The sequence below is a fragment of the Excalfactoria chinensis genome, chromosome 25 (assembly GCF_039878825.1).
Source record: "Excalfactoria chinensis isolate bCotChi1 chromosome 25, bCotChi1.hap2, whole genome shotgun sequence".
Lineage (NCBI taxonomy): Eukaryota > Metazoa > Chordata > Aves > Galliformes > Phasianidae > Excalfactoria > Excalfactoria chinensis.
The window spans coordinates 2,743,288-2,767,554 of record NC_092849.1 but is presented as its reverse complement, the minus strand read 5'-3'; the positions used below and the strand labels follow the sequence as shown (position 1 = coordinate 2,767,554).

The window sequence follows — 24,267 nt, the reverse complement described above, 5'->3', positions numbered from 1 at the left end:
CTCTTCAAACTCCAATTTTGGAGGGGAACTCCAGTTTTGGAGGCAAGATTGCCCTGGGCAATCTGATCTAGACCTGTTGGTGGCTCTGCCTGTGTCAGGGGGATTGGAACTTGATGATCATTGGGGTAACTTCCAACCCAAGCCATTCTATGATTGGTCCATTATTCGAAGGCAAACCTTGAAGGGAGCCAAACATCACAGAATTACGATTCCCCATCACTTAATTATATTGTTTTTTCACATCCAGTTCAGCTTCTTGAAACCTTCACAGTGTTACCCAGTTGCTTATGCTTCAGGACAACTCTATTCCTGAAGCAACTCCAACCTCCCCTGCCCATTTATATCTGCAACATGTACAATGACAGATATGACATTAATGGAATGGACACTTTCCACCAGGAGGGCAATCACATTTGGGGCTCATTGAGGAGCTGAATCTCCATCCTTAGAGACTGTTAAAAACAGCATTGGGTACAGCCCTGAGAGAACATAGGCAGAAATACTCCTTGCTATTCATTAGATTTATTATGTAATTCATTGAAAGTGTCTCAAGTCTCTACTGGGCTCCTACGTGGGTGTTTCTGTCGTTGCACCAGGACAGCTTCCACACTTGGAAATACAGGAACCGCAGTTATAACGAAGCTGATAAAATGTGACAGAGCTTTTCCTTTTGAGCTGTCACGCATATCTGCCTTATCAGGGGAAGGTAATCACAACCTATTTGTAAAGGCAGCCTGAAACTTCAGCAGGGTTTTGTTTTTCCCTAGCTGCAAGAACTGTCTGGAGGCACAATACCTTGTCTCCTGGTTGCGGGCGCATCACAGATACACGGTCGTAACCTTTCCGCAGCAAGACCCAGAGAGCATCCAACTTCCCCTGCAATCAAGAAAGAAAGGAAAAAAAAAATTAAGGTCTGTAGATGGGTTTGTGTGTGTGTGTAGAATGTTGGCTGGCTCAATGGAACGCTATGGATATGTTACAAACTGCAAAAGGAAGTTACCAAAATCTTCAGATTAATGTCATTTGGCCCAGAGGCTGTTAAGTGAATGCCACCCAAAGATCTGTATGAATTTCTCAGGAGGGTTAAGAACACACTCTACTTGTTGAGATATCCATTGCAGAGACATCACAGCCTCTGATTGGCCTAATTAGAGCATTAACGCACAATGCACACTCTTCCTTTCTCAAGGGCACGTATGGAGTCTTCTCCTTTCCCATTAGAGCCATAATCCTCTCTTACACTTACATTCCTCAATGCATGTATTAAGCCAACGTTTCAAAGCTTTGCTGGGAGTTGGAGGGATGCATGGGTGGAGACAGACAGACACATAGAATGACTGCATAGATGCTGTTTTCCATAGGATACTGGGAAAAAAGTCTTCCTAAGGTGCGAGCCAGGAAAGTCTAATTCTCAAAGGAAGAACCTCTTCTTTCAAGATTCCTGCATTTGGACAGCCTCTCTTAGACCAGAGGGAAACCATCCCTGTCTCTGAATCCATCCAAACCCATCCTTCCAATCTGAAAGCTCTTCCTTTGAGTCCATCTATCCCCCTACATCATAGCTCATGGAAGCTCTTGGTCTACCATCCCCTCTGACAACTGAAGAAATAAGTACATTTTTTTCATACATTTTTCCTATGAGAAACCGGAGGGAAAATTACAACTTTACATGGAATAAAAAAGTCTTTACCACAGTCTTAACTTCCAACATTCTACTGAGATTTCTTGGGAAAAAAAAAACAAGAGTTCCATCTTAGGGAATTTGAATGGAGCTTCATGGTCTGCCTGAGACATCTGGGTAGAAGAAAGGGAATGGATCATGGAAAGGGTGATGCTGCTTGAATTCAGCCTTGTCTCATGGTACTTTCTGTACAGTTGTTTAGAGATTGCTATTGGCCTTTCTGAGTTAACCACAGAGATGTGGTGGGATGCACCATCCTTGGAGACGCTCAAGGACCAAGACCTGAGCAACCTGACTGAGCTGCAGATATTCCTGCTCGTTGCAGGGGAGTTTGACTGGAGAATCTTTAAGGGTCCTTTCCAACTCAAATGACTCCACGATGACCAAGTGCTATAAATGCTCTGAGGAGGAGAGAAGAAGAGATTGATGCAGACAGAAGCAGAAGCTGTCAGATGAACTGAGGATGCGGCAAGTCCATTGAGAAGCTTCTAGACTTGTGGTGCTCCTTGGGTTTATTTACACTGACTTTTCAAATCCTTGAAGAGATATTTTAAAAGTGGGGTAAGCCAGTTGGCATCGTGCTAAGAAGTAACAGCAGCAAATAAGAATAACAACAACAATAACAATCTGTTAAGTGTCAGTAGCTGCAATTTGGCAGCAAACAAAGCCCTGGAGCATTTCTAGCAGCAATCTAGCAGCACTCTCAGCTAACAGCTGTCTACCTACCATATGGACGCTACTCTGGAGAGGGGATGTAAGGGGAAGAAAAACTCCATCAGACTAACTGGCAAAAGGCAGAGCACTCCAAGTAAAGCTAACGCTTGTGCTGCATGGAGAAAAGGAGGCCTGCTGGCCAGCAAGATGACTGGCCTTAAAATGTGAATTTCCTGGCTCTCTGGACAGATTCAAGCCACCTTGGTTCACTGCTTCTAAGATTTAATTCCTTGCCTACTTCCTTTATAAGCAGATTGCTACATGCATATTTATCCACCTTCCAGAGAGGTGTTTCAAACAGCCCAGTGGGGTGGGTGGAAACTTCATGTCTCCAATCAAAGGAGCTGAGTGCTTTTGGAGCTTGGGGATGAGGGAAAATTTGAGTATCAGGAGCCTTTTCCTACAGGTGAGGTCTAGTAGACTGGGAAATATTCCCCCTGAGAAGCAGAGGAAGCCTCTATGTTATTTTAAAAACCAGACTGGAAAATGCAGTGGACAGACTCAAGCTAGAAGTGCTGCTTTGGCTGAGAGTGCAGACCCAATGACCTAATAGGCTGTCCCTCCTCGCCTCCCTCTGCCTCTTTCAGCTCCATGATAGCTTCCCTGCATAGCCCAACACAAACTCATCTTCATATGCTCATGTCTTCTGGACAAGAGCTTTTGCCAAGAGTGCTGATGAGCAGTGCCAATTTTGCTAGTTCCTTACTGCACAGGCAAAGTAATTGCAGGCCCTCTGCTTTTGTTGAGTGCTCATGGTTGTACGTGGGGAAAGTGTTGGTTACAGAAATCTGGTCTGCATACACTGTCTTTTGGGTATGGTTCAATAAGGGGTGTGGTGGCAATTAATAATTAGGCAAACTCTCATCCACATATTCAGGCTGCTAAACACTATCCAGATGTGGAACATGCCAAAGTTAGGGAGTATTTGGATATGGGGTTTTGGATTGGACCCGTCCTTATACTGTAGACTTTGAATGGTAGAAAGAAGAGATTTTTCCAATGGAAACAGGAAGATACATCACCCGTGAGATACTTTAATACACTTAGTCCCATAATAATTGAGTTCTTGCTGTTATGAAGCAAAAGATGTTCCTAGTCAGAATCAGAACGGAACTTGAACTTCAATACATTGAATCTTTTCTTTGAGCCTCTTTTGAACACCCAGCTGGGACAAATCTGCAACAAACTCCTGTGTTCAAAACTGATTTTCTGCCATGCAGAATAATCTCTAAAAACAAACTGAATATCTCCTGAGACTGTCATCCAGCATCACAAATTGGTGAAGACAGAGGGGAGAAACTCAGCACTATCTCCAATGGGAAAGACCTAGCTCTTGCAGCTAATGATCTTGGGTAGTGGTACCCACGTGGATTCCAACTGCTTGTATTCAGGCTCTTTGTGCTACAATCAGTGCTTCTGTCAATTCCTACATGGTTAGAGTATAGCACTGTGTGCCTGCATCCTGACTGTAGCACACAAAAGGAACTGAGCTGCTTCTCTCAGCTGGATGAGGTCATTTCCATGAGCACAAAGTAGGAGTGAAAATCTCCCAGGTGGGGCTGGTGTGTCTTACAAACACTTTGCACTAATGAAAATGACAATGCAATGAATTTAGAAACAAAGGAGCAGCTATATGGGATGGTGCTTACTGCATTCCTGACTCCGAACTGAGAACAGTTGAGTCTGTAACCTGTCCCACCGAGGGAATGAATAACCTTCATGAACACATGTTGAAGTCATTATAACACAATTGCAAATGACTTGTTGGTAGGCTATGTTTATTAGACGATAATCTTTAAGGGGGAAAAGAGAGAGGGCATTGGACCAAATTCTCACAGAGGCTCACGTTTCCGTATCCTCCGGAAACCACTCGTACTCCCTTGTGCATCCTTGCCATTTCAATTGCTGGATTTGAACCAGCTGCAAGATCAATGACTGAGGAAAGCCAAAACACGTTACTTGCCCAAATTCCTCTGGGCACTGCTTGGAGCTGATCAGTAACAAGACAGAATGCAGGGAAACCTGGGTGTACTGCAGTGAAATATATCTGTTGTCATAATAATGTAGATGATAGAGTATGTCTGACTGGGTTGGCTGCTTCTATAGAGGGAGAAAACAGGGGGACTTAAAACTCTCTGTTTCAGCAGTGAGGCACTTCCTCGCTTGGAATAAAGATTGTGTTCAACATCAGAGGGTTTAACAAAATGGCCCATGGAGGGTTTCTAACAAGAATGACCGCTCTTCAAAAAGAGATCCAGCTTCCAGCTGGAGGTGAAAACAAACTGCTCAACATAGATCTGGAAATGCTTTATGCGATGCAATGCTGGACTGGCCTTACCTTGATTGGAGAGTACCACTTCCGAGGAGAGGAAGGTCTGCGCATGTTGTTTGCAAGGTTCCTGGGTTCGGGGAACTCATACTCCTGTTCTGGCATCTTGACCCTGGCATTCTTGGCTTTCTCTAACTTAGCACCTTCTTCTGTGGAACCCTTTTCTCCCCAGCGCACCTGAAAAGACAACAGCAAAAAAGTGAGGTTGGGGAAGTGCTTTAGAAAACCTATAAGATTATTTCCCTGCAACTTGCATGGGAATTTGCACAGACATTGTACTGCAGTAGAGGAAAAGACTGTCCTAAGACTTCAGACCTTCTATTTGGCTCCCAGATGTTCCTATATAGAAAAGGATTTGGTTCAGATGCACAAAAGAGTGAAGTTTGTGCCCGTCTCCCAAGCTTTTTTGTTAAACTGCACGAGTGTTTCACATCTCAGTTCACAACTGAGATTTTCTGATACATAAGCTGGTGTCTATTTACCTCCATTCTCTTGATGCCGCCAACACCTCGACCGCCATAATAAGAAGCATCCACTGTTGGCCATTTCTTTTTTGGAAGACCATCATCATCCTCCTCCTGCAAAACAGAAGGAAAGGGTCGCACTGTTAGAAAGCAGGAACTGAGTTGGTAAGGGATAAATAGACACAGGTTGTCTGGTCCTTTGAGCCTGTAAGAGTTGTTGCTGTAAAGGTAGCGGTCCCTTGCTGGTTGCTTTCCAGAGAATCTACACTCATGAAAAGAAAATGTCTCATAATATAAACACCAACACCACCCAAAAGATACAATGAAGGGGGGTGAGAAATAGAGAAAGCAAGCAACTCAAATTTGCTCCAGAATGTATGTGAGTTAGGAGTGCATTAAGAAACAACCAAAGCGTGAATGTCCAATAGGGAAACAAATTTCTTGAGATGAGCTGGCCAAGGGTAATAGGATGGAAAAGACTAATGGACAAGATGCAAGAATGGAATTAGCACTTGTAATGAACTTCTGCCTCTGCTGGGGAGGCAACCCATGGAAATCCAAGTGGCTCCAGTAATTTCATGGCCTTATGCCAGCAGAAAGTCAGACTTTGGGTGAAAAATGAGACTCAAATTCTATGCAGCATGGAATGCGTTCTGCCCTGACGTACTGCAGGCTCATTGGATAGCACCAAACACAAAGTTAAATGTGTTTGGGACTCTGTCTCCATGACAGCATTCAGATACAGACTAATTAACAGATCAAGAGAATCTCCCCATGCTTGTTTAAAACTAGTCTAGCTGAATTTCTAGTGGTGTATTCTACGTGATATGGGTCCACTGTAAGAACTGCACATCCGCTCTGACCCGCGCAGCGCCTTTCCCTTTAATTTCTACTATTGAGTCTGTGAACTGGCAAAGCAGAAAAGCAGAGTCCATCAAAAACGTGAAGTATTTCCTGTGAAAAATGCAGAGAGAAAATGAAAAATGGTCTCTCTCTCTCTTTCCCCCCCCCCCCCCCCCCTTTTTCTTTCTTTAATTCTTCACAGGGATTTGGCCAAACTCCAGAACTTTGGAGCTTTCCAAAACTGGGAAAGCCAAAAATACTTTAAATTTGAACTCCCCGGTTGGAAAACTGAAAAACTGGGAAGAGGGAGGGATAAAAATCCCAGACAAATTATGCTTTTCATGCCAAATAAAAGCCTTTTTTTCCCCTCTTTTTTAACTTAAAACAAACCAAAACCATCAATCGGGCAAAATTTGTCCTGATCTCAAGGAGATCGAGCAAATGAATAATAAATACACGGCTCTTCTCCTTCGAAGCTGACCTCCTCTCTCTGGTTGGAGTAGCTGAGGTTCTTTGCTGCAACCTAAGAACTTAATATCTCTGCATGAAGTTTTCCATGAGGAACCAAAGCCATCTAAATATTTTCCTTCAGCAATTCTCTCTTTCTCTCTCTTCAGCTTAGCACAGACTGGACTTCTCACAACAGGAAATACCAAGGTTTAGGAAATCTTCCCCACAAGCCCTTGAAAGCCCTGCAAGTTGCTTCGATCTAAGATAGGAGGGCTTCAGCCAGGACAACAGAAACACCACACGCGCAAAAAAAAGGACTACAGCAAACATCTGAAAAACAAAAGAGTCACAAGCTTTCTTCCGGATGAGCCTGTTTACATGTTTTGAAGGGCACGGGAGGTTTTGCAACACGAGCAGAAAGGCAAAAAAAAGCCAATGACAACCCGGTGGTTTCCTACACGCTTGACAAATGTGCTCATAATGCACGTGAGTTGCTCAAGTGAAGCAATTGGGAAGCTGGGGGTCAAAGTGGGAGAGGCAGAAGGAAAATGAGGAAGAGCACAACCCCATCCCAGCATCCCAACTCAAGTACCCCATTCACAAGATCTGAGCCAATACCTGAATTATCACATCCTGGCTCACTTTGGCCCATATAAGCTACAATGGGGTTTTTTGCCTGAGGAAGAACTGCATAAGAAACTTCAGCTCTGACCCAACAGCAGCACAAAAGGCAGCCCCGGAAAATCCAAGTGCATTTAAGGATGCTGGAAAGTGTCTGTGCAGAACTTGGCATCTTTCCATCCCTCTAATCTGCTTTAGATGGAGCTAGAGTTTCTTTTACAAAATAATAATAATAAGGACAGAGCTACGTTTCACAGTCAGAGATCCAGATTCATCACCGCTGGATTTCAGAAAACAAAGATGTGTTTATCTCAGAGGCCATGCTGGGCTCTGTATGTTTTGACCCTGACCTGAAGGAACCTCATCTGTGGGTAACAGAAGGATAATTCAGGCTCCACAAGGGACATGAAACCAGTCAGGGTAAAAATTCAAACTAAAATTGGCCAAATATAAAAGTTCGGATAAGTTGCTCCTCTCCCCACCCTTATAATTATTTTCACAGTTGTCTCTGCAAAGCCTGGATGTTGTCAGAATTTAGCATTTATTGGGCTCTGCCTGCAGAAAGCACTGTATGACATGGGGCAGTCAGTCCTCTGAGTAATGGTTGTTATCAGCTAATTTCACAGCAGAGGAAACCTAGATGTGAAATTTGTTGTTGTCCCATGTTGCAGCTTCTTACACCTCAACCCCTTTTCCCAACACCAAACCCACCTCCAGATTCCATGGCCATCTCTCAGATGCAAAGGCATTGTTAGATTAGGAGGACAATTTGCTTGGTTCTTAAGATATAATTCATTCTTGCTTTCGTGGACCAGGCATCTGAATCACAGCTGGATAAACCCTGCCCCATCTTAACCATCCCCGAGCCATTCTGCAAGAACATGGCCTTGGTGCTTCTCATATCTCCACCTCTTCCAGCCCAAACCTGCAAGGTACTGTCAGAAAGAACTAAAAAACCATGAGAACATCATAGAGAAGATGCTCTACTGGTGCTCTGCTAAGGAACAGGCTGAAGATAGAGCTCAGCTCTTGATAGGCACCAGAAAATTCACCTATTTGTTTATCCTTGAGACAAAACTGCTTGGAAAAGCAGCATTTATGGGTCTTACTGATCATGGAATTCCTGGTTTATCCATGGTAAAGATCCTGCCTGAAGGATATATCCTCTGAGGGTAAAGTGTTCATGGGGCACAATTAAAAGAGAACCCCTGTACTGATGGAGGGGAAGGAGAAGAGACACTGAATGATTCCCAATCTACGGCTCAGATGCTGGGCAACATGAAAAATGAAATAACATACCCAAAGTCACAGAGGAAATTGTTCTACAGAACAAAACACCTCAAGTCTCCAGATTTATGTCCCCACCTCCCAGTGGATGGGGAATACATCCCACGGTTCACTGCCTCTACACTAGTTGAGTATGCTGTACTGGATGTGCCTAGATATTTAACATTAAATTTGGTTATAAAAGTCCACACCTTCATGGAGTAATACCTACACCTCATTTGTTTCCAATAACATCCCAGCTCTTTTTCTTTTAAATGCCTGTATCTCGAAAGGTTCCTTTTCTCCTCCTCCCAGATTTCCACGACACGTTGTAAAAGGGGAGGAAAGGGGAAGGAAAAGAGCTGGCATACCGCTGTGACCTGGCTTTACTTCAGAAATAACAGAACACATTTCCTGCCTTGGTGTCTACAAAAAAAAGCTTCATCAGAGCTTTTCTCTGAGCTTATTTTGCTATCTCCCCAGCAAGGCTTTTCAGGAAGAGAGAGCAGAGTGGGTTGGAAAAGATTAACAAACAACAACAAGCGAGGGTGCAGGCAGCTCCATCCCTGTAAGCCATTCATCGGCTTTGTGACTGTTCAGCTGTGGGTGAAAGAAATTAGTTCACAAAGAGATAAAGATGAACAGAAGGCTTCATCTGCTGGCTTCACAATAGCTGCCAGGCAGTGAGTTAAATTCCTCCTTTTCATGCAGGCCTTCCATGACAGCAATAATAACCTTCAGCATCTTATGACTGTGCTGCTGAATGCTGCTTTCCCTCCAGGACTTTCCTGTGTATGTGTGTTTTGGTGTATGTGGGCAGGACGACAACAGGCATAACGATTATCCAATTACAGACTGGTTGGTGGCTTGGCCCTGGTGCCATGGTAGGAGCGACTGTGGAGCTTGGGCTTGAACAGCATGGAAAAAACTGGGTTTGACTGATGAGGAAAGAGTGTGCTTGGGTCATTTGGTTGGTATCCTGCCTGGTTTTGCCAGGTTTCAGGGCACTTTGCATCCCTGAATCCATTTTGTGAGAGAAAGCACAGCCACGACAGCAAATAAAGCTAAGAACAGCACAAGTTTAGATGCAATAGGACATGTACGACATTGGATGATCTTGGACATCTTTTCCAACACTGGCGATTCTATGTTGACATTGCCTGGTGTTTAGAAGGTCAGGGAAGCAATAAGAAGAGCATGTGCCTCCTGGGGACACAAACAGAACTTGTCCTTTAGTACAGCCCAGTAGCAGAGCCCTGGCACAGGTCAGGAAATAGCTGGAAGGTCCTGCAGAATGCCTTTTTTTTTCCTTCTCTCTGTAGAAGATGAGTTGCAATAATGAGAACCAACTTCAGCCTCTTGGTACGCTTCTGGTCTAAGTCAAATGAGTTGTTCCAATAAGCCCATCCTGAAGGTGATGGGTGCTTGAACAAAAGCAGCTGTGTCTTCCTCCAGCATGGACAAAAAGAGCCTTCCTATCCACGGGGAATAGAAGAAGGTGGCTTTGATCCACTATCATCACTTGCAGGCCAGCAAGGTGCTCGCTGACTCCTCAAGGCATTCACCTCTTCTGATTGGTATTAACTCAATCTTTCCTGGCTCTAAGTAAAGCCAGCTGTCCTTCATCTTCAATCAGCCTCATCCAGCATCCTGCATTATCTGAAGAGCACAACGGTGAGCGGACAACACTTGCAATTTCAGAATGAATTAATTGGAAGCTTCTAGCCAGTAATGATTTCCTTCACCAACAGTCCAATATGTCTCAAAAGGCCTTTAAAGTAGAGTTCCATAAAACCTTTTTGTGGGTTTCTGACAGCAATGCTGCTTTCCCCTCATTGTTACGGTATAATGCATTCTCCTTGCCCTGCAGAGACATATGGGCCTCAGCTCCCAGATCTGCTGATGTAAGAATTCCTCTTGTCTTATTTTTGCCAACGTTTTTAGAAGAAAAGAATCACACTGTAACTGCAATGCTGCTGCTTAAGGGATTAGCACTTTTTCATTCAGGAGATGAGTAGTTGCTATGTTTTCTGCAAGGGAGAAAGCTATCTGCACACTGTAAGAAAAACAACTCCATCTTCTATTAGCTTATAGCAAAGCAGAAAATCTGGAGGGTCCAATCCTCTCTGAAAGAATTGTATTACTGTCAATCCCACTCTGTGCTAAATCCCCTCATCCCAAGGTCCCAAAACAGAAACAGCAGGAATAACATCTAGAATATTGTATAAACTGCATTAAGAGGGGAGCAGGTAAACTACAGGTAGCAAATTAATGCAGTTTTTCTGTTTCTATACAGAGAAGCCATTGGCAAACACGCTATTAGAGGAAAGCTGTAATACAAGCTGATGAGCTGAGGACTGTTCCATCTTAAGAACTGCATGGACTCTTCCTCTCAGAATTAAAGTGAAAATATAACACATCCAGAGACATCCATACACCAGTTTAACCAGAATGAACCTGAAGTCTGCTGCAACTGGCTCAATTCTGCAGCAACTGGTTTGCTTTTGCAGCACTTAGAAGGGTTGTAGAAGGGCTTCCATATACACAAATTGTGCCTTCTTACTTAGCACAGAGATGTAATTTCCCCTTCCTTTCCTTGGCCAGAAAACCAGCATTCTAAAATGATGTATTTTAATTAACTTTAGCAATTAAGTCCCTTGGCTTGGAGGTGTGTGTGATGCTGAATGTGCAATTTTAGACGAGTATTTTCCTTTTCATTCAGAGGATCAAAGCTGAAAAAGCAAGCAGAAATAAGCTGAAGGTTTCAACATGCTTCACTGTTTTCCTCCATTAAAACTCGCCCAGTTGGTGCAGCTCTTCTGGTGTTGAGGTGGTTGTTCTGGGTTTGACATCTGCTCTGAGTCTGGTCTGTCCTCTTCAGGCACAACTGCAAAGTTTGTGGGCTGCTTTTGCTCATAGCAATTGAAGTCCAAAGGACAAGCACTATGAGTTAGTGCTCAGCTGCCACAAGGGGTTATATGCACTAAACACTGACCAAGTGAAAGAACCGTCTGCCTCTGCCCTCCGTCCCTACCAGCTCTGAAGGTTTAACTTTCTGTTATGGTCCCTACTCTGCCATGCAGCAGCAGCATCATAACCAAGAAGACAAACAAAATCTTGTCCTAAACATCAAGGAAATTGGGTTGTTGGTGTTACTTACCTCACTGTCTTCTGCAGGAGGTGGAGGGGGCTCTTTGATGATCTGGAAGGATAAATGAAGAAAAAAAAACGTGGTAAATGATCATGATGTAAACGTTGCTCATTATGTGACCGACCCTTGTTCCATTTGAAGTGACAGCAAATCCAAAGTAATACACCCTGGATGCTCCTTGATATCCCAACAGGAGCCATGGTGCTGGCACATGGATAACAATCATGGTTTAACCTTCACAAACACGTTATATTCAGCATATCCTTCTACTGGCCATTGCACACACACGTGTCCTGCCTCAAATTAATTATCATCTACACAGACAAAGACTGGAAAGAGAAAGCAAGGTGAAATAAAATGCCCCATAGACACCGGAGTGGAGTAAATGCTGTCTCCCACAGCCATACACCATTCCAGAATGCCACTCATTGCTCTCCTAAAGAATGCTTCTCACACTGTCAGGCACTAAAATCCAACTCTCATATGGTTTTCTTTAAAATCCGCATATATATGTTCTCACATATATATGTACATGCATATATGCACATACACTTGAAAGTTCTTCAAGGATTTCTAACTAATAAAGCAATCAGGGTGAGGTTTTAGACCGGTCCAGGATATTCTCCATAGAAACAGCTTAAGTTTATGTGGGCGTGAGGTTATTATTTCATGCAAAAAGTTTGCATCTCGAGCTCAGCAGGCAGTTGGCTATCATCACAGCCCTCCACTCCAAGAGCAACAGAGAACCTTCCAAAGGGAAAGCAGTTGCATACAGGCACGTCAAATCTCTCTCCTTTACACGCAATGGACCCCAGTGCACAGCCATGGCAGGCAACACTGAATCTAACCACTCGTGTCAATGCAGCTGTCCCAGGGATGGAATTGCTGCTGTAGTTTTAAGTCCATCTGGATGAAGCAGCTCCCTCTCTATGCACCAGGTAATGAGTTGGATGCTGCTGGGGGTGCTGATCTCCGATCAGGACCATATATTGGGTGTAGAGGCTCCCTAGAGATGGGGTGCAGATGTACAGGCTGAGAGATTGCCCTTCAAAAACAAAATCACAGCTCCAAACAATAACAGCTCGGCTATTTAAATGCAGGAAGAGAAAAATGACAATCATATTAAAGGCCCCGAAGACATAAATATTTACAAAAAATTCCTTCACTGGTGTTTTAACTTCTCTGATGAGCTCACTGTTTTTATTTTCCTCTGCAAACCCCAAGTCATGCAACATGGCCATTAATGAGGAGCATGTGCCTTTGGCTTGGGAGGAGACTGAGGCTGGATCAGTCCTTTTTACTCATCACTCTCTACATATCCCATTCCTGAGCAGCAGGTCTTTCTTTATTGGCCTTTAGGGTCCTTGAGGAACCTCTGCTAAACACCCTGCATGCTTGGGTGCCAACACTGAACCTCTGTTTATGTGCACAGAGGCACAAAGCCCACGTGGAAGCATGGGATGATGTTTGAGGAGGGATGTAGGTGCACCCCTTTCCTGCTCTGGTGCAGTAGAACCACGGGTCAAGTCTTGGCTACAAATCCACTGACCTCATTAGGGACAAATGAGATGTCCCTAAGGAGAAGCTGGCGACAACACAGTCTCTTGTACATCTCATGACACAATTAGTGACACACATGTACAAAGCACCAAATAAACACAAGGCTTTTCTAGCCACATTTTCAGATGTTTTGGTTACTTGTCACTATAATGGTCAGTCTTCAGCAGACCTCCCTTTGAACCAAAACCTTTAATCCAAACCCAAAACCAAATCCAAAGTTTGGATACAAACTTAACCCAAACAAAACACTGAAAAATTTCAGATACCAGATAGGGACAGCTCAAGGGGGAAAGGTTTTAAGCTAAATGAAGGGGAGATCAAAAGGAGTTCAACAGGATCCCAGAATTGAAAGGCAGTGTCTTACACCTGTACGTTTTGCACGAAGAGAAATGATTACTCAAGTTCAAGAAAGAAAATGCTTCTAGATAGAGCCCACGCTGGCACGGAAGGCTCAAGTCCACCACATTTTGCTCTGGGCTGCACCTCTCGCCTTCCCTCTGCCTCGCCAGATGACACACATGGACCTGCTGAATGCAATCAGCTGGGAGCATGCTTGGCCAAGCAAAATGCTTAGGCTAGTTTAACTTGGCAACACTGAAGTGTTTGTTCATGTGTGCTGCAATTGTTTTGATAACCCCAAGCCATTTCTGGGCTTGCTGCTGCGACTGCATCTCCTGCCTTTGCCTTTGAAAGAAGGAAAATGTGGTTAAGCGACCATATTTGCTTGGTAGGTTAGGAAGACCTGAGGGTTTCTACATCACTGCCATGCCACCAAAACTTTACAGTATGGTCTTTTGTTGGTAAGAAGTCAAGGCCTGAGGGATGGACAGTTGACCACTGGCTTTCCTTAGCTGTCAGCACTTCTGCACACATAACTATGAAAAGTCAGGACAGCAAAGTGATTCTTTGCCTTTCCATCACAGGTCTCAGCACGTATATGACCGACACAGGTCTCTGGTAGCTAACCTACCCTGATGTCACACAGCAGATGTTGCTGAACAACCCAGCGTGAAAGCAAAAGAATCCTATTAGCCAACCTACTGGAAACGGAAAAGCATGGAGAGGATGTATTTGCTGTTGCCATGAGAATTTCTGTAGCCATTCAGGCACAAGCAAAGACAGCACACGTTGAATCCAAATTTTGCATATTCCAGGAATGTGTCTAGAATGTTTTCCATCCTGGGAGCCTAAAAAGCTCCACCAGTTAGCAGAGTCCAGCAAACACATACTCAATTACCGTCCCTGGAGTTTTATATGATAAATAGGGGCAATGTGTTCCTTGTCAGTGAAACGTATCTGCTTGAAGATGGAACAGAACAGAACTTAAACTGAGGACTACATGAGAAAACAATACAATAAAATAAAGGATTTTGCCCCTAATTAGAACTAAAAATTCAGGAAGGAAAAATGCATTTAACTGAGTGGATTTTGCTCTTATTTGCTCACATTCTACTTGATAATATGGAATGTGTATCTCAGCAATCATAACAAGCAGTTTTTGTTTTTTTAAATAACATTAACAATGACCCATCTGATGGATCCTTCTTTCTCTTCCTCCTCTAAATCCTGTGACAGAATCTCATAGCACGGTTATGAAGTGGATAAAGGAACATTTCCTTTCTATTTGTTTCCTGTCTGCCTCGTGTTGTAACTATCCGTTAAACCCTTGGAGATTTTGTCTACAGTACAAGGTTTCTAATACAAGCAGGAGCCTATCCCTGTTTTTTCATCTGCAATAGAGTACATTTTTCTTCCCAGGGGCAAATGAAGTCGAACTGGAATGCTATCTCATACTTTCTCTTCAGTTGACCTCTATTTAGCCTGGAAGAGGATGCAGGGATCTCAATTTTAACTCATTAAAACTAGGAGAGACAAGACTGCTTCACGGAGAAGACTTCAAGCTGACACGTGCAAACATTCAAAGCAGACATGTCAAAATCATCCACACACTTAGGGGAGACATGACATCACGGAGATGGAGGGGGGAAGGGAGAAAGCAGCCGTCCGTATAAATAGCTCTGATATAATTTGCATCCAAATAGGGTTGACATGCAATTCTACGGGGGAATGCATGAGAAAATGTAGCATCTGCAAAGGTCATTCCCTTTCCTAGGCCATTTCAATCACACAGACAGACAGGGCCGGAATCAGCGGGTCTTGCTCCAAGTGCCTGACCCGCTTGCTTTAGAAGAGCAGATAAATGCATTTCATTTTCCGAACTAAAGAAAAGGAAATCATCACAGCTACTTTCAGCTATCTGCAGAAGCCCTAACTCTCACTCATTGATTGCTTGTGGGTTTATTGGTTGAGTAAGACTCAGTCCTAATGAGCTATTTCTCCTCAGCTGGGCTTAGCCAACTTTCTTTGGAAGAGGTGAGAGGAGCCCAGGGAAAAAACAAAGGAAGAAATAACGTTTACTGAGTTAATTTCTTTCCATGCACAACTGGGGCAAAGAACACCAGTGCCTCCTCTACGCTGAGTCTCTGTTGTGGTCTGGAACAAAAGGTGCTGAAGGCAGTTAGGATTAATATAATTGGCCTTTGGATCGGGCCTGAAAGAGATGCATTAGCAAGGAAAGTGGTTTGGGAATCTGAAGTCTACGCATGTCATCTCAAAGCAAAGGGCTTTCAAAAGGCAATTCTTAGTGCTCTCTAAATAGTGAACCCCTGGAAGACCTTTTGGGTTGGAAACTCCGGAACTGAGGGACACTTTGGAGAATTTGGCTTTAACTTTTTGGCTCTAATTAGTTTCTATTGACTGTGCTATAAATGATGACACTCCTTTGTGGCAGCAAGAGTGGATACCAGTTTAGTCTCCGATAGCTTTGGTGAAACTACCATGCTGTGTTAGGTGAGTGCTTGGCTGAGCACTTGGCTTGGTCTGAACTAAAGACAGGGGCTGTGGGGTCTATGAGCCATTTTCCCCAGCACATTTGTGTCTTTCTCTCTGTCTGTCTCAATAACATTTCATACAATTCATGAATCTCTTCTCCCAAAACCATTTGAAGTGCAGAAATATGGTGCCTCGTGCACATGGGAGTGGGTGGGAATCAGAATACGTGGGCCCTTACAAGTAATCTCCATCACGCCAATGTGCACCATGTAATTTTATTACTCTCCAGGGTTACTGTAGTGTATGTGTATTTCCTCCCCTTCTCTTCCTCCAGTTTAGCCATAATTTGCATGTGTTTTTAATAGACGTACATATTCTGTATTTTCTCCATCCAGATTTTTGTTTCCAAAACTTCTGGTCAGCTGCACTACAGACTTAAAGCCAAACAAATTGCTGGGTTCTTCCATGCTTCCTTCCAGAAAGCAGCTTTAGAGCTTGAATACCAACACCTCGTTTATATGCCAGCCACACCCCTGCAGTTTAAGAAGCTGCAGTACAAAAATAAGCAAGAGGGTGCATATATTCTGAGCAGGCAATTGCTACTGAGGTGCAAAATGGGAGGAGCATGGGTACCGTCCCATCATAGATATGACTTTCAACTACAGTATTATGACTTTGCTATACATCCAAAACAAATTAACCAACTTAATTTCCAAGCCAATCTAACAATACGCCTGCAAAACCCTCCTTAAGACTATTTTGAAAGCTTATGATGTGTTTGTCTTACAAATATTTGCATTTACTTGGATTGCATCTATATTAAAACTAGACCTTGTGTTGGCCTCCTACCTGGAACTGAGTCTCACCTTTGGACACCTAGGGAACGTATAAGCACACACAGCTCTACTATGAGCTCTCTGATCTCTCCAGGTCACCCTACATTCAGGAAAGGGGAGGAAGGGGAAAACAACAGCTATGGAAAGTCAAATGTCCAAAAGCATCATTAAGGCCAGGAACTGGCACCTTCTGTTTTGCAGATGTGCTCTTCTAAGGAAAACTGAGGTCATCCTGCCATGATGTCTTTGTATTTGTCATCATTCTTTTAATGTGTACAGTGCTGGAGTTGTATGCTTTGCAGAATATCTTTCTTTGCTGCCTGTTGTTCATTAAACTTGCTTAAAATCACCTCAAAAGTTAGCACGTGGATTCCATGCTTTTGCATCTCCCTGTGGATGTCAAGGGAAATGTTGCCTGCATCAGGCACAGCAAAGGTCTAATTATTATTTTGATCCACTAAGCAACAATTGCATCTACTGTAAACTGAGTGGTAAATTCCAGACTTCGTCCCAGAATACTTCTGAGACCAATAAACTTGGATACACTTGGAAACAGCATTTCTTTATGGGTGCATGCCAAGGAGATACTGAGTTCCAGATAAATCTCTAGAGTAAGCCTATTGACTTCAGTGCCTTTACTCCAGGGGTGAAGCTGGCTTGCTGTCTTTCCTGGAGAGATGCTGGACAGTAATGATTCCTATTTAATTAAAGCACATGCCAAAGGGAGTTTCAGGGTTTAGAAATGCGCTTGTCACTCAAATTTATTCTTTGTAAGAAAAAAGTTGGATTTTTTTTCCCCCTCTAGACAGACACACAATTATCTCTGAGATGTCCCCAGGCTTGAATTCACATCACTGTCTCTGGGTCTGTGGTTTGATTATTAGAGGTTATTGCTTGCCTGTCTCTTGTCTGTTGTGCAAGCCAGTTCCTCTGCCCTTAATTCACTCTGTGCTTATGACATTGTATTCCTTGATGACCCACTGCTAAACTAGTAAATAAGCAGTGATGCTCTGCTCTCTTTCTCCCCACCCTAAACCAAGCAGGCTGGGTGCCCCAATGTGGATTTGTCTCTGCCTTTTACAGAATGGAAATGCACAGTGAGGTATCTCCGCTGCTGGTTTACTACTGAGGATACTGCTCTGCCGTCCTGAAGAGATCTCACTCAGCTTCCTGAATTAAAACCTTTCCAGCATGTAAAGGGTTGTGTTCAACATGCACTTAAAGCAACACAGTTCTATGACTGCTGACCCCATATCGTCCCCTTGGAGCAGTCCTGCACTGCCATCTCAATGCTTATATTTCCACGGTCCCTCTACTCTATACCTTTTTGCTTTCATTCATGCCTTCTTATCAGCCTCATTGCTCTCCTGCAAAAGAACCCATAAGCAGTAGCATCACTTACAGCCTCTCCATCACCTCAGTTCTCCACTATATCCTGGTGTAAACCCCTCATAGGTTCACCTCCATTGACTCCCATGCAGATGTGCCAACAAAGAAGTTGGCCTGACTTTGCTGGGAACAGCCCATCTAGTTTAGACAAACAACTCCCAGAAATCTGCCCCTCTGCTGATCCTTTGTCCATTTTTAGAGCTGTACTTTTTTTATTGTTCCGATAAGTCCAGATAAGTACATTTTTTTTCCCCTTCTGGTTTTCTGCTCAGGACAGAAGTGCCAAACTACCGTGAAAAGAAGCATTCTACCCTTCACTTACCCATCCAGAAACAGACCCAGATGATTAAGACTCGTTCTGAATAGAGAAACACATCTCACACAAAGACCCCTCAGATATGACCAGCTCATGCAATGCCTGTGGATCCACAGCTTGCAAGGAAGCAAACTACAACACAATGTAAGCTTAGGCAACTGTGTAAGAGATTTACAATCAGGAACAACGGTAGTGACCCAGAAACTTGAGTCAGTTTGGATAATCTTAAAAGGTGCACTCGAAACATTATATGCAGCCTGACACCAAAACCAGTCCCCAGTTCTGCTGACAGTAATTCTCGCTCTGTATTTAGTGTGTAAATGAGACACAAAGCAAAGGCTGAGATTCACTGAATTGCACGCTTCACCCCGATTCCCATTGGAAAAGGCAGCCCTAGGGCACAATCAGCAGAGATGTACAGAGGTATGACAGGTCCTTGGAGTCAGACAGCAGGGTTACGAGTCAGAGAAAAGCTTATCTCAAGTCCCTGATTGCCCCTTACCTCCCCTGACCTCCTCCTCCTGTTTTCTCTTCATTTTGTCTGCCTTTTTTTTCCTGACACCAGATCTCTAACTGCGCTTTTTAACTCTTCAGAACATTCTGTTCTGTTCATTTGTTCCCCCCAGACAATGCTGACCTGCTGCTTTCCCCACCCACCATTTCTACCCTGCATTTTACCTTAAGTAAAACTTAACATTTCATCATAAAGAAATGCCATGGAGCTGTCAGCAAGCTGAAGGCAGAGCAGGGTGAGGAGGACTTACCACTGTGCAGCAAAGAGGCCAGAACCACCAGAGGAGAGCCAGCGCCAGCAGCAGGAAGAGGATCAACAGAGCTATAGCCAGGATGGTCCCATCTGACTGGAAGAGAAACAGAGAGCATGTGAATACCACCAGCAGACAACACAGTTCTCCTCCCTCTTGCATCTAAATGGGGCATCTTCCCCATCCTCGGTTCCTATGAAGAGGCTGAGGCATCTTGTCCATCTCTTGGAGTTGTAGGAAGTTTTGACTTGGTTTTCCCCAAAATGTATGTATTTTTTCAAGTCCCACTGCTCACAACACCATGTTTCCTTGCAGTGTCAAGCATTCTCCTTTCCTTGTGCATTATTTCTTGTCGATTAGATTTAATCCAAACCAGATGTTCTCAGCTCTCTAAGGCATGCCAGCTTCCCTATACTGTGTCTCCCCACTATCACCCTATTCTGAGGTAAGCAAGCAGGCATCCCTGACTTAAGCCTGTCTGAGATGTTCTTGATGTAAGAGCCAGGCATATAAAAACCCCACCCAAATGTCAGGATCACCAAGCCAGACTAAGGACACATTCAAGAGCAGACTGACCTGCAGGATGGGAAAATTGGGTGCCTGCTTAATTCGCTCTAATTCAACAGCCAGACAATCTCCCATCATACCAAAATGGCAAGAATAATGGAAAAACAATCAAGGTTAAGAGCGTTTTCCAAACCTTCTTCTAGTGTAGAAGACATTTCTGGACATCTTGGATCAAGACAATCTGATCTTTGACACTTGGAAATAAAAAAGATGTAGTCCGCACAGGAGAATTCACCCAAGACATCTCTGGAAATGGAAACTGGACCCCGACACAAAATAAAACTCATTTGAGAAGACAGAGCTGTACGTTTTGGTGTCGTTCCTTTAGACAGATGGCATAAAGTAACATCCATCATCCACAAAGTGGAACGTGCTGATGTTAAGCGCTTTGGAATATGTGATCCCAACTCTTTGCTGCTATGAAATCATAGAGGAAAGAAGGAAGGTTTTTTTTTACATCTAAAAGTTACCTGCCCCTCCTGTGCCTATACTGAAATAAAATTTGTCATTAAGAATAATTTAAAAGCAATTTGCAAAAATACAAGGCAAATTAAACCGGTCTTTTAACCGGTTTTTAACAGAATTTGTTTGTATTGGAAAGAGTAGTTTACATTACCCTAACACATCTGGATCTCTGCAAGGCAGCTGATGTGGCCAGCTGGTATTCTGCATCTCTCAGCAGTGAAACAGTCCAGAGGAGCTGAAAGGGTTTCATTTGCCAAAACTTACATTTCTCACTCAGGTAATGCCTCTCACCAAAGCCAGCACTGCATGACAAGCCTGCAGGAATGAGCCGTCTTCCGATATCAAAACCAGACAGGCACACAAAAATGTGGGGCTGGTATTAATTCCTTTTCTTATATTTGAACAAAGATGAGGAAAATAGTCTGGACAGGTCAGGACAACACATACATACATAATAAAACCTACCCTAATCACCAAAGTGACCCCAAACCTCGCTTTTGCTTTGTTTTACCTTTACGTTGTCAGTTTCTCCTATAATTTAGTTATCATTCTGTATAGCATCCATAGTTTCGTAGAGCTTGAACTTTGCTTAGATGGAAAGTTTGACACATGCATTGAATAAAGGTTGTCAACTCAGATGATGAAAACAGCTTTCATTTTGAAAACAAAGAAGAATTTTCACCCTTAACTACTGGAGCTCCTATGAAATGATTTATTTCCCTCCCTTCCTTCCACAGCTGAAAGAAGATGAGAGCCCATTTACAAAAGATTCTTCCAGCATCCTTGGTTATTTGCTTTACAGCACAATATAAACACCAGTGAAGCCTCACTTTACCACATGCTGTACAAACCCAGAGCAAAGGACAGCCCTTGTCCTGAAGGGTTCACACATGGAGGGAAGGAGTAATTACTGCTCCCTCTACTACAAGGGAAGGTCTTTGGTTGGAGAAAACATTTCCCTAATCCCCGATTGCAGTGTTTATACTTAAGAAAACATGCTCAGTTTTTCCTTCCAAAGAAATACCCACAAGCTTCCAGATAAACAGAAGTGTTAGCAAGACCAGTGGAAGACAAACAGGGCAGAACTAAGGGTAAAATTCAACATTTCCCAGTCTTGCAATGTAAGGCGTTGCATCTGGGAGTCGGCACTATATACATCAGGGCTTGGTGGGACAGGTGAGCTTCTCCTCAATACAATCAAATACCCTTCATATGATGGGCACCAGTTGGAGGTCTTCCCATTTTGAATGAGGAGCTCCTATACTGAAAGAGCCCTCTCTTGTCCCTTGACACTCAGAGCTGAAAAGCAAAGTCTTGGAGGTGAAACTTAAGCAGTTATTTTGGTTTCCAGCTTTGCCTGAAGGCAGCCCTCAATAGAAGAACGCTAAATTCATTCTGGGAGCTGAACAGCAACTGGAATAATAGACAAAATTCTGTGGAATTACATTTTGTCATAACAACAGCCATAAATGGCTCTGTTTGGGTTTACTTCTTTGCAAGGCAGGAAAGGAAGGAAAACAGCATGCTGCCAGCTCTGGAATGCCTTGCTTCTGTCTGAGATTTGTAGCATTTAAGCATAAAAAGAGGAAATGTTATATGAAATCTAAGCAGCACCTTCTCAAGGTAACACTTTCACATACCCCCCCCTAAGGGCTGACCAGTGATGTTCCTCATGGGCTGCCACAGGCAGCCTGCCACAAGTTCAGCAAGGTTAAGCAAACACCAGCATGGCCTGAACCCACACAACAAGACGCATGGCAGAAGTTTCCTTCTGAAATTTCATTTCAATTAGAATCACATTCGACAGCCTGGAAGGAAAGGATGCCACGTAAAAGGGGCCTGGACAAGCTTGAGAATGGGCCCAGAAGAAATGAATGAGGTTCAATAAGGCAAAGTATTGCACATGGGTCAGGGCAATCCCAAATATGAGTACAGATGGGAGAAGAACTTGCAAGCAGCCCTGTGGAGAAGGGCTTTTCCGAATGTCCATTCTATGATTCCTCCTCTGGTCTCTTTTAGGAATCCTGTTTTCCAGATCTTAGGAGAATGCTCTTTTCAAATGCCTGCCTCACTTAAAGGTGTCATAAAACAGCCCATGCAACAATATTAGAGTGAAATAATTTCTGCACGTTTAACTCTTAGGGTGACCTAAGAGGCAAAACCATTCACTGCCTACTACATTTGCAGCACAAAACAACTAAGACTCATTTATTTTAGAAACAGATCCATGCACCCTGGAGTTCCCACAGAGCAATACCTCAATTAATAATACACAGGTCAAGGGCCTAGGAAAGGGCTCATTAAATTTGCTCTGCAGTTTCATAAAGCCTCTATTGATACAATAGTAAATGCACTTTAATTGCCTGCAGACCCAGCGATAACTAGCAGAGCCTTTACTGTGCAGCCCAGAACAAAGTCACAATTGAAAAATCCCTGTGTTAGCACTGCATCACATTCCTTCTGAATAAAAAAAACCCCCTTCACTGCAGGGAGTCATCAGATTTTGCTACAGGCCTGCAGTGCTTTCTTGAATTTCTGACCTTCTCTTTCTCCATATTTGAAGACAAAATCCATCCGCTATTGTTTAACTCAACATACAAATTCCTCCAGTCTCTTTCAGATGGGAAAACAAGAAAAGAAAGGGGATAGAAAGGTAGAGAAAAGTGTGTCAGTACTCACACATCCTTTTGTCAAAAGCAACACCCATTGAAGCAATGAGACTCAATTATTTTATCAAGCTTGCTTTAGTGTCTCATCTATCGTTGCAATCGGAAATGTGGGATCAGAGATGCTATTTCTTCCCAGAATGGTGGGTGCAGGTTTGCAACACCAGCCTTTCAGGAAAGGCAAGGCTGATATCTACTAGCACTGAATGGGAGCAAGCCCAGTTTAGGTATTGAATCGCCCTCCCAAATGCAACCTCTCCCCCAAAATACCCCAGACCAACATATTGCTGGAGTAATTTCTTGTGATGTGTGGAAATGGGGTATAAAAGTGTATACTGCCATGCCTGCACTCTGATGCAGGAAAGCACGAGCAATTGAGCCAAAGGAAGACTAAACCAGAGCCTGACCAGTTGAATTTAAGGCATCCCTTGCATGCATTTGGCTGCAAACCACGAAGCCTGCCATAATTCAGGAATCAGAAAGCTATAGAAAGCAAGAGGTCCCATGAAGCACAATGGACACGTGCAATACAGGCAAGTGGATTCCATCTGCAGGCTTGTATGCCCAGATTTGAATGAACATGTGGAAGCTGCAAGGCTGCTTCAGCTGTACCTACATCTTCAGAATAAGAAAAGCAACAAAAAAAACCCCAAACCACCAACAGTATTCACCAGTGAGGTCTAAATGTGGTGCTGAGAGTCATGACAAGTGCTGTCACTTAGTGCTGGAAAACAGAATGTCTTTCATTCTTTCTCAGCAGAGCAGGAAGGAGATTAAATCAGTCATTACATATGCCTTCATTCCAAACCTGCTCTCATTTTCTCCATGTTGAAATGCTGTAGCAGATTTTACACCTCAAGTGGAAAAAATGCAAATAATGACTTCAGTTAGGCAGTATGGGTTCAAGCTAAAGCTGCCTGATCCCAAAGGGAGTGAGTTTCTGCTAGAGGGATGTGCATTGCCGCATTCAAGAGACACAAAACTGTCATTTCCTAAAAGGGACAAAAGCTCAAGAACATTACATTTGCCCCATGATCACTATTTGTATATGAAGGCGATGTCATTGGGGGGAAAAAAAGCAAAATAAAACACTTTTTGCCTTGGGAGCATCACAAAAAATGACTGTGTTGGGCAAGGCAATATTTCCCAGTATCCCATTTCCAGCAGTTGGCATTGGAAGAGACAACGTGAGCACAGGAGCACTGAGACCTCTGGCAAATGCAGGAATCAAGGCTTGCTGAATTACAGCACTGAAGCTGTGATGCACTCAAGGCAAAGACCTTGATCCCTTGTTCCTTGCCAAGAAGTGACCTATTTGCCTCAGATGGAAAATGTTTTCTCTCTCTTAGAGCA

At 43.5% G+C, this 24,267-nt stretch overlaps 1 protein-coding gene across 3 annotated transcripts in view; it reads right to left on the bottom strand.

Annotated features, from left to right (window-relative positions):
- Positions 1-24,267, bottom strand: part of ANTXR1 (ANTXR cell adhesion molecule 1) — a 64,072-nt gene that overhangs the window by 14,466 nt on the left and 25,339 nt on the right. Inside the window, exons 13-17 of one of the 3 annotated variants that reach the window (XM_072357189.1) lie at positions 19,217-19,312; positions 11,529-11,570; positions 5,207-5,302; positions 4,734-4,901; positions 796-876 (exon numbers count right to left, since the gene is read on the bottom strand). In XM_072357189.1, the coding sequence (XP_072213290.1) occupies positions 796-876; positions 4,734-4,901; positions 5,207-5,302; positions 11,529-11,570; positions 19,217-19,312 (483 nt within the window). Of the gene's footprint in view, positions 1-795; positions 877-4,733; positions 4,902-5,206; positions 5,303-11,528; positions 11,571-18,749; positions 18,888-19,216; positions 19,313-24,267 lie in introns of those variants that run through there. The other 2 variants (XR_011905848.1, XM_072357190.1) reach the window with 2 other exon arrangements.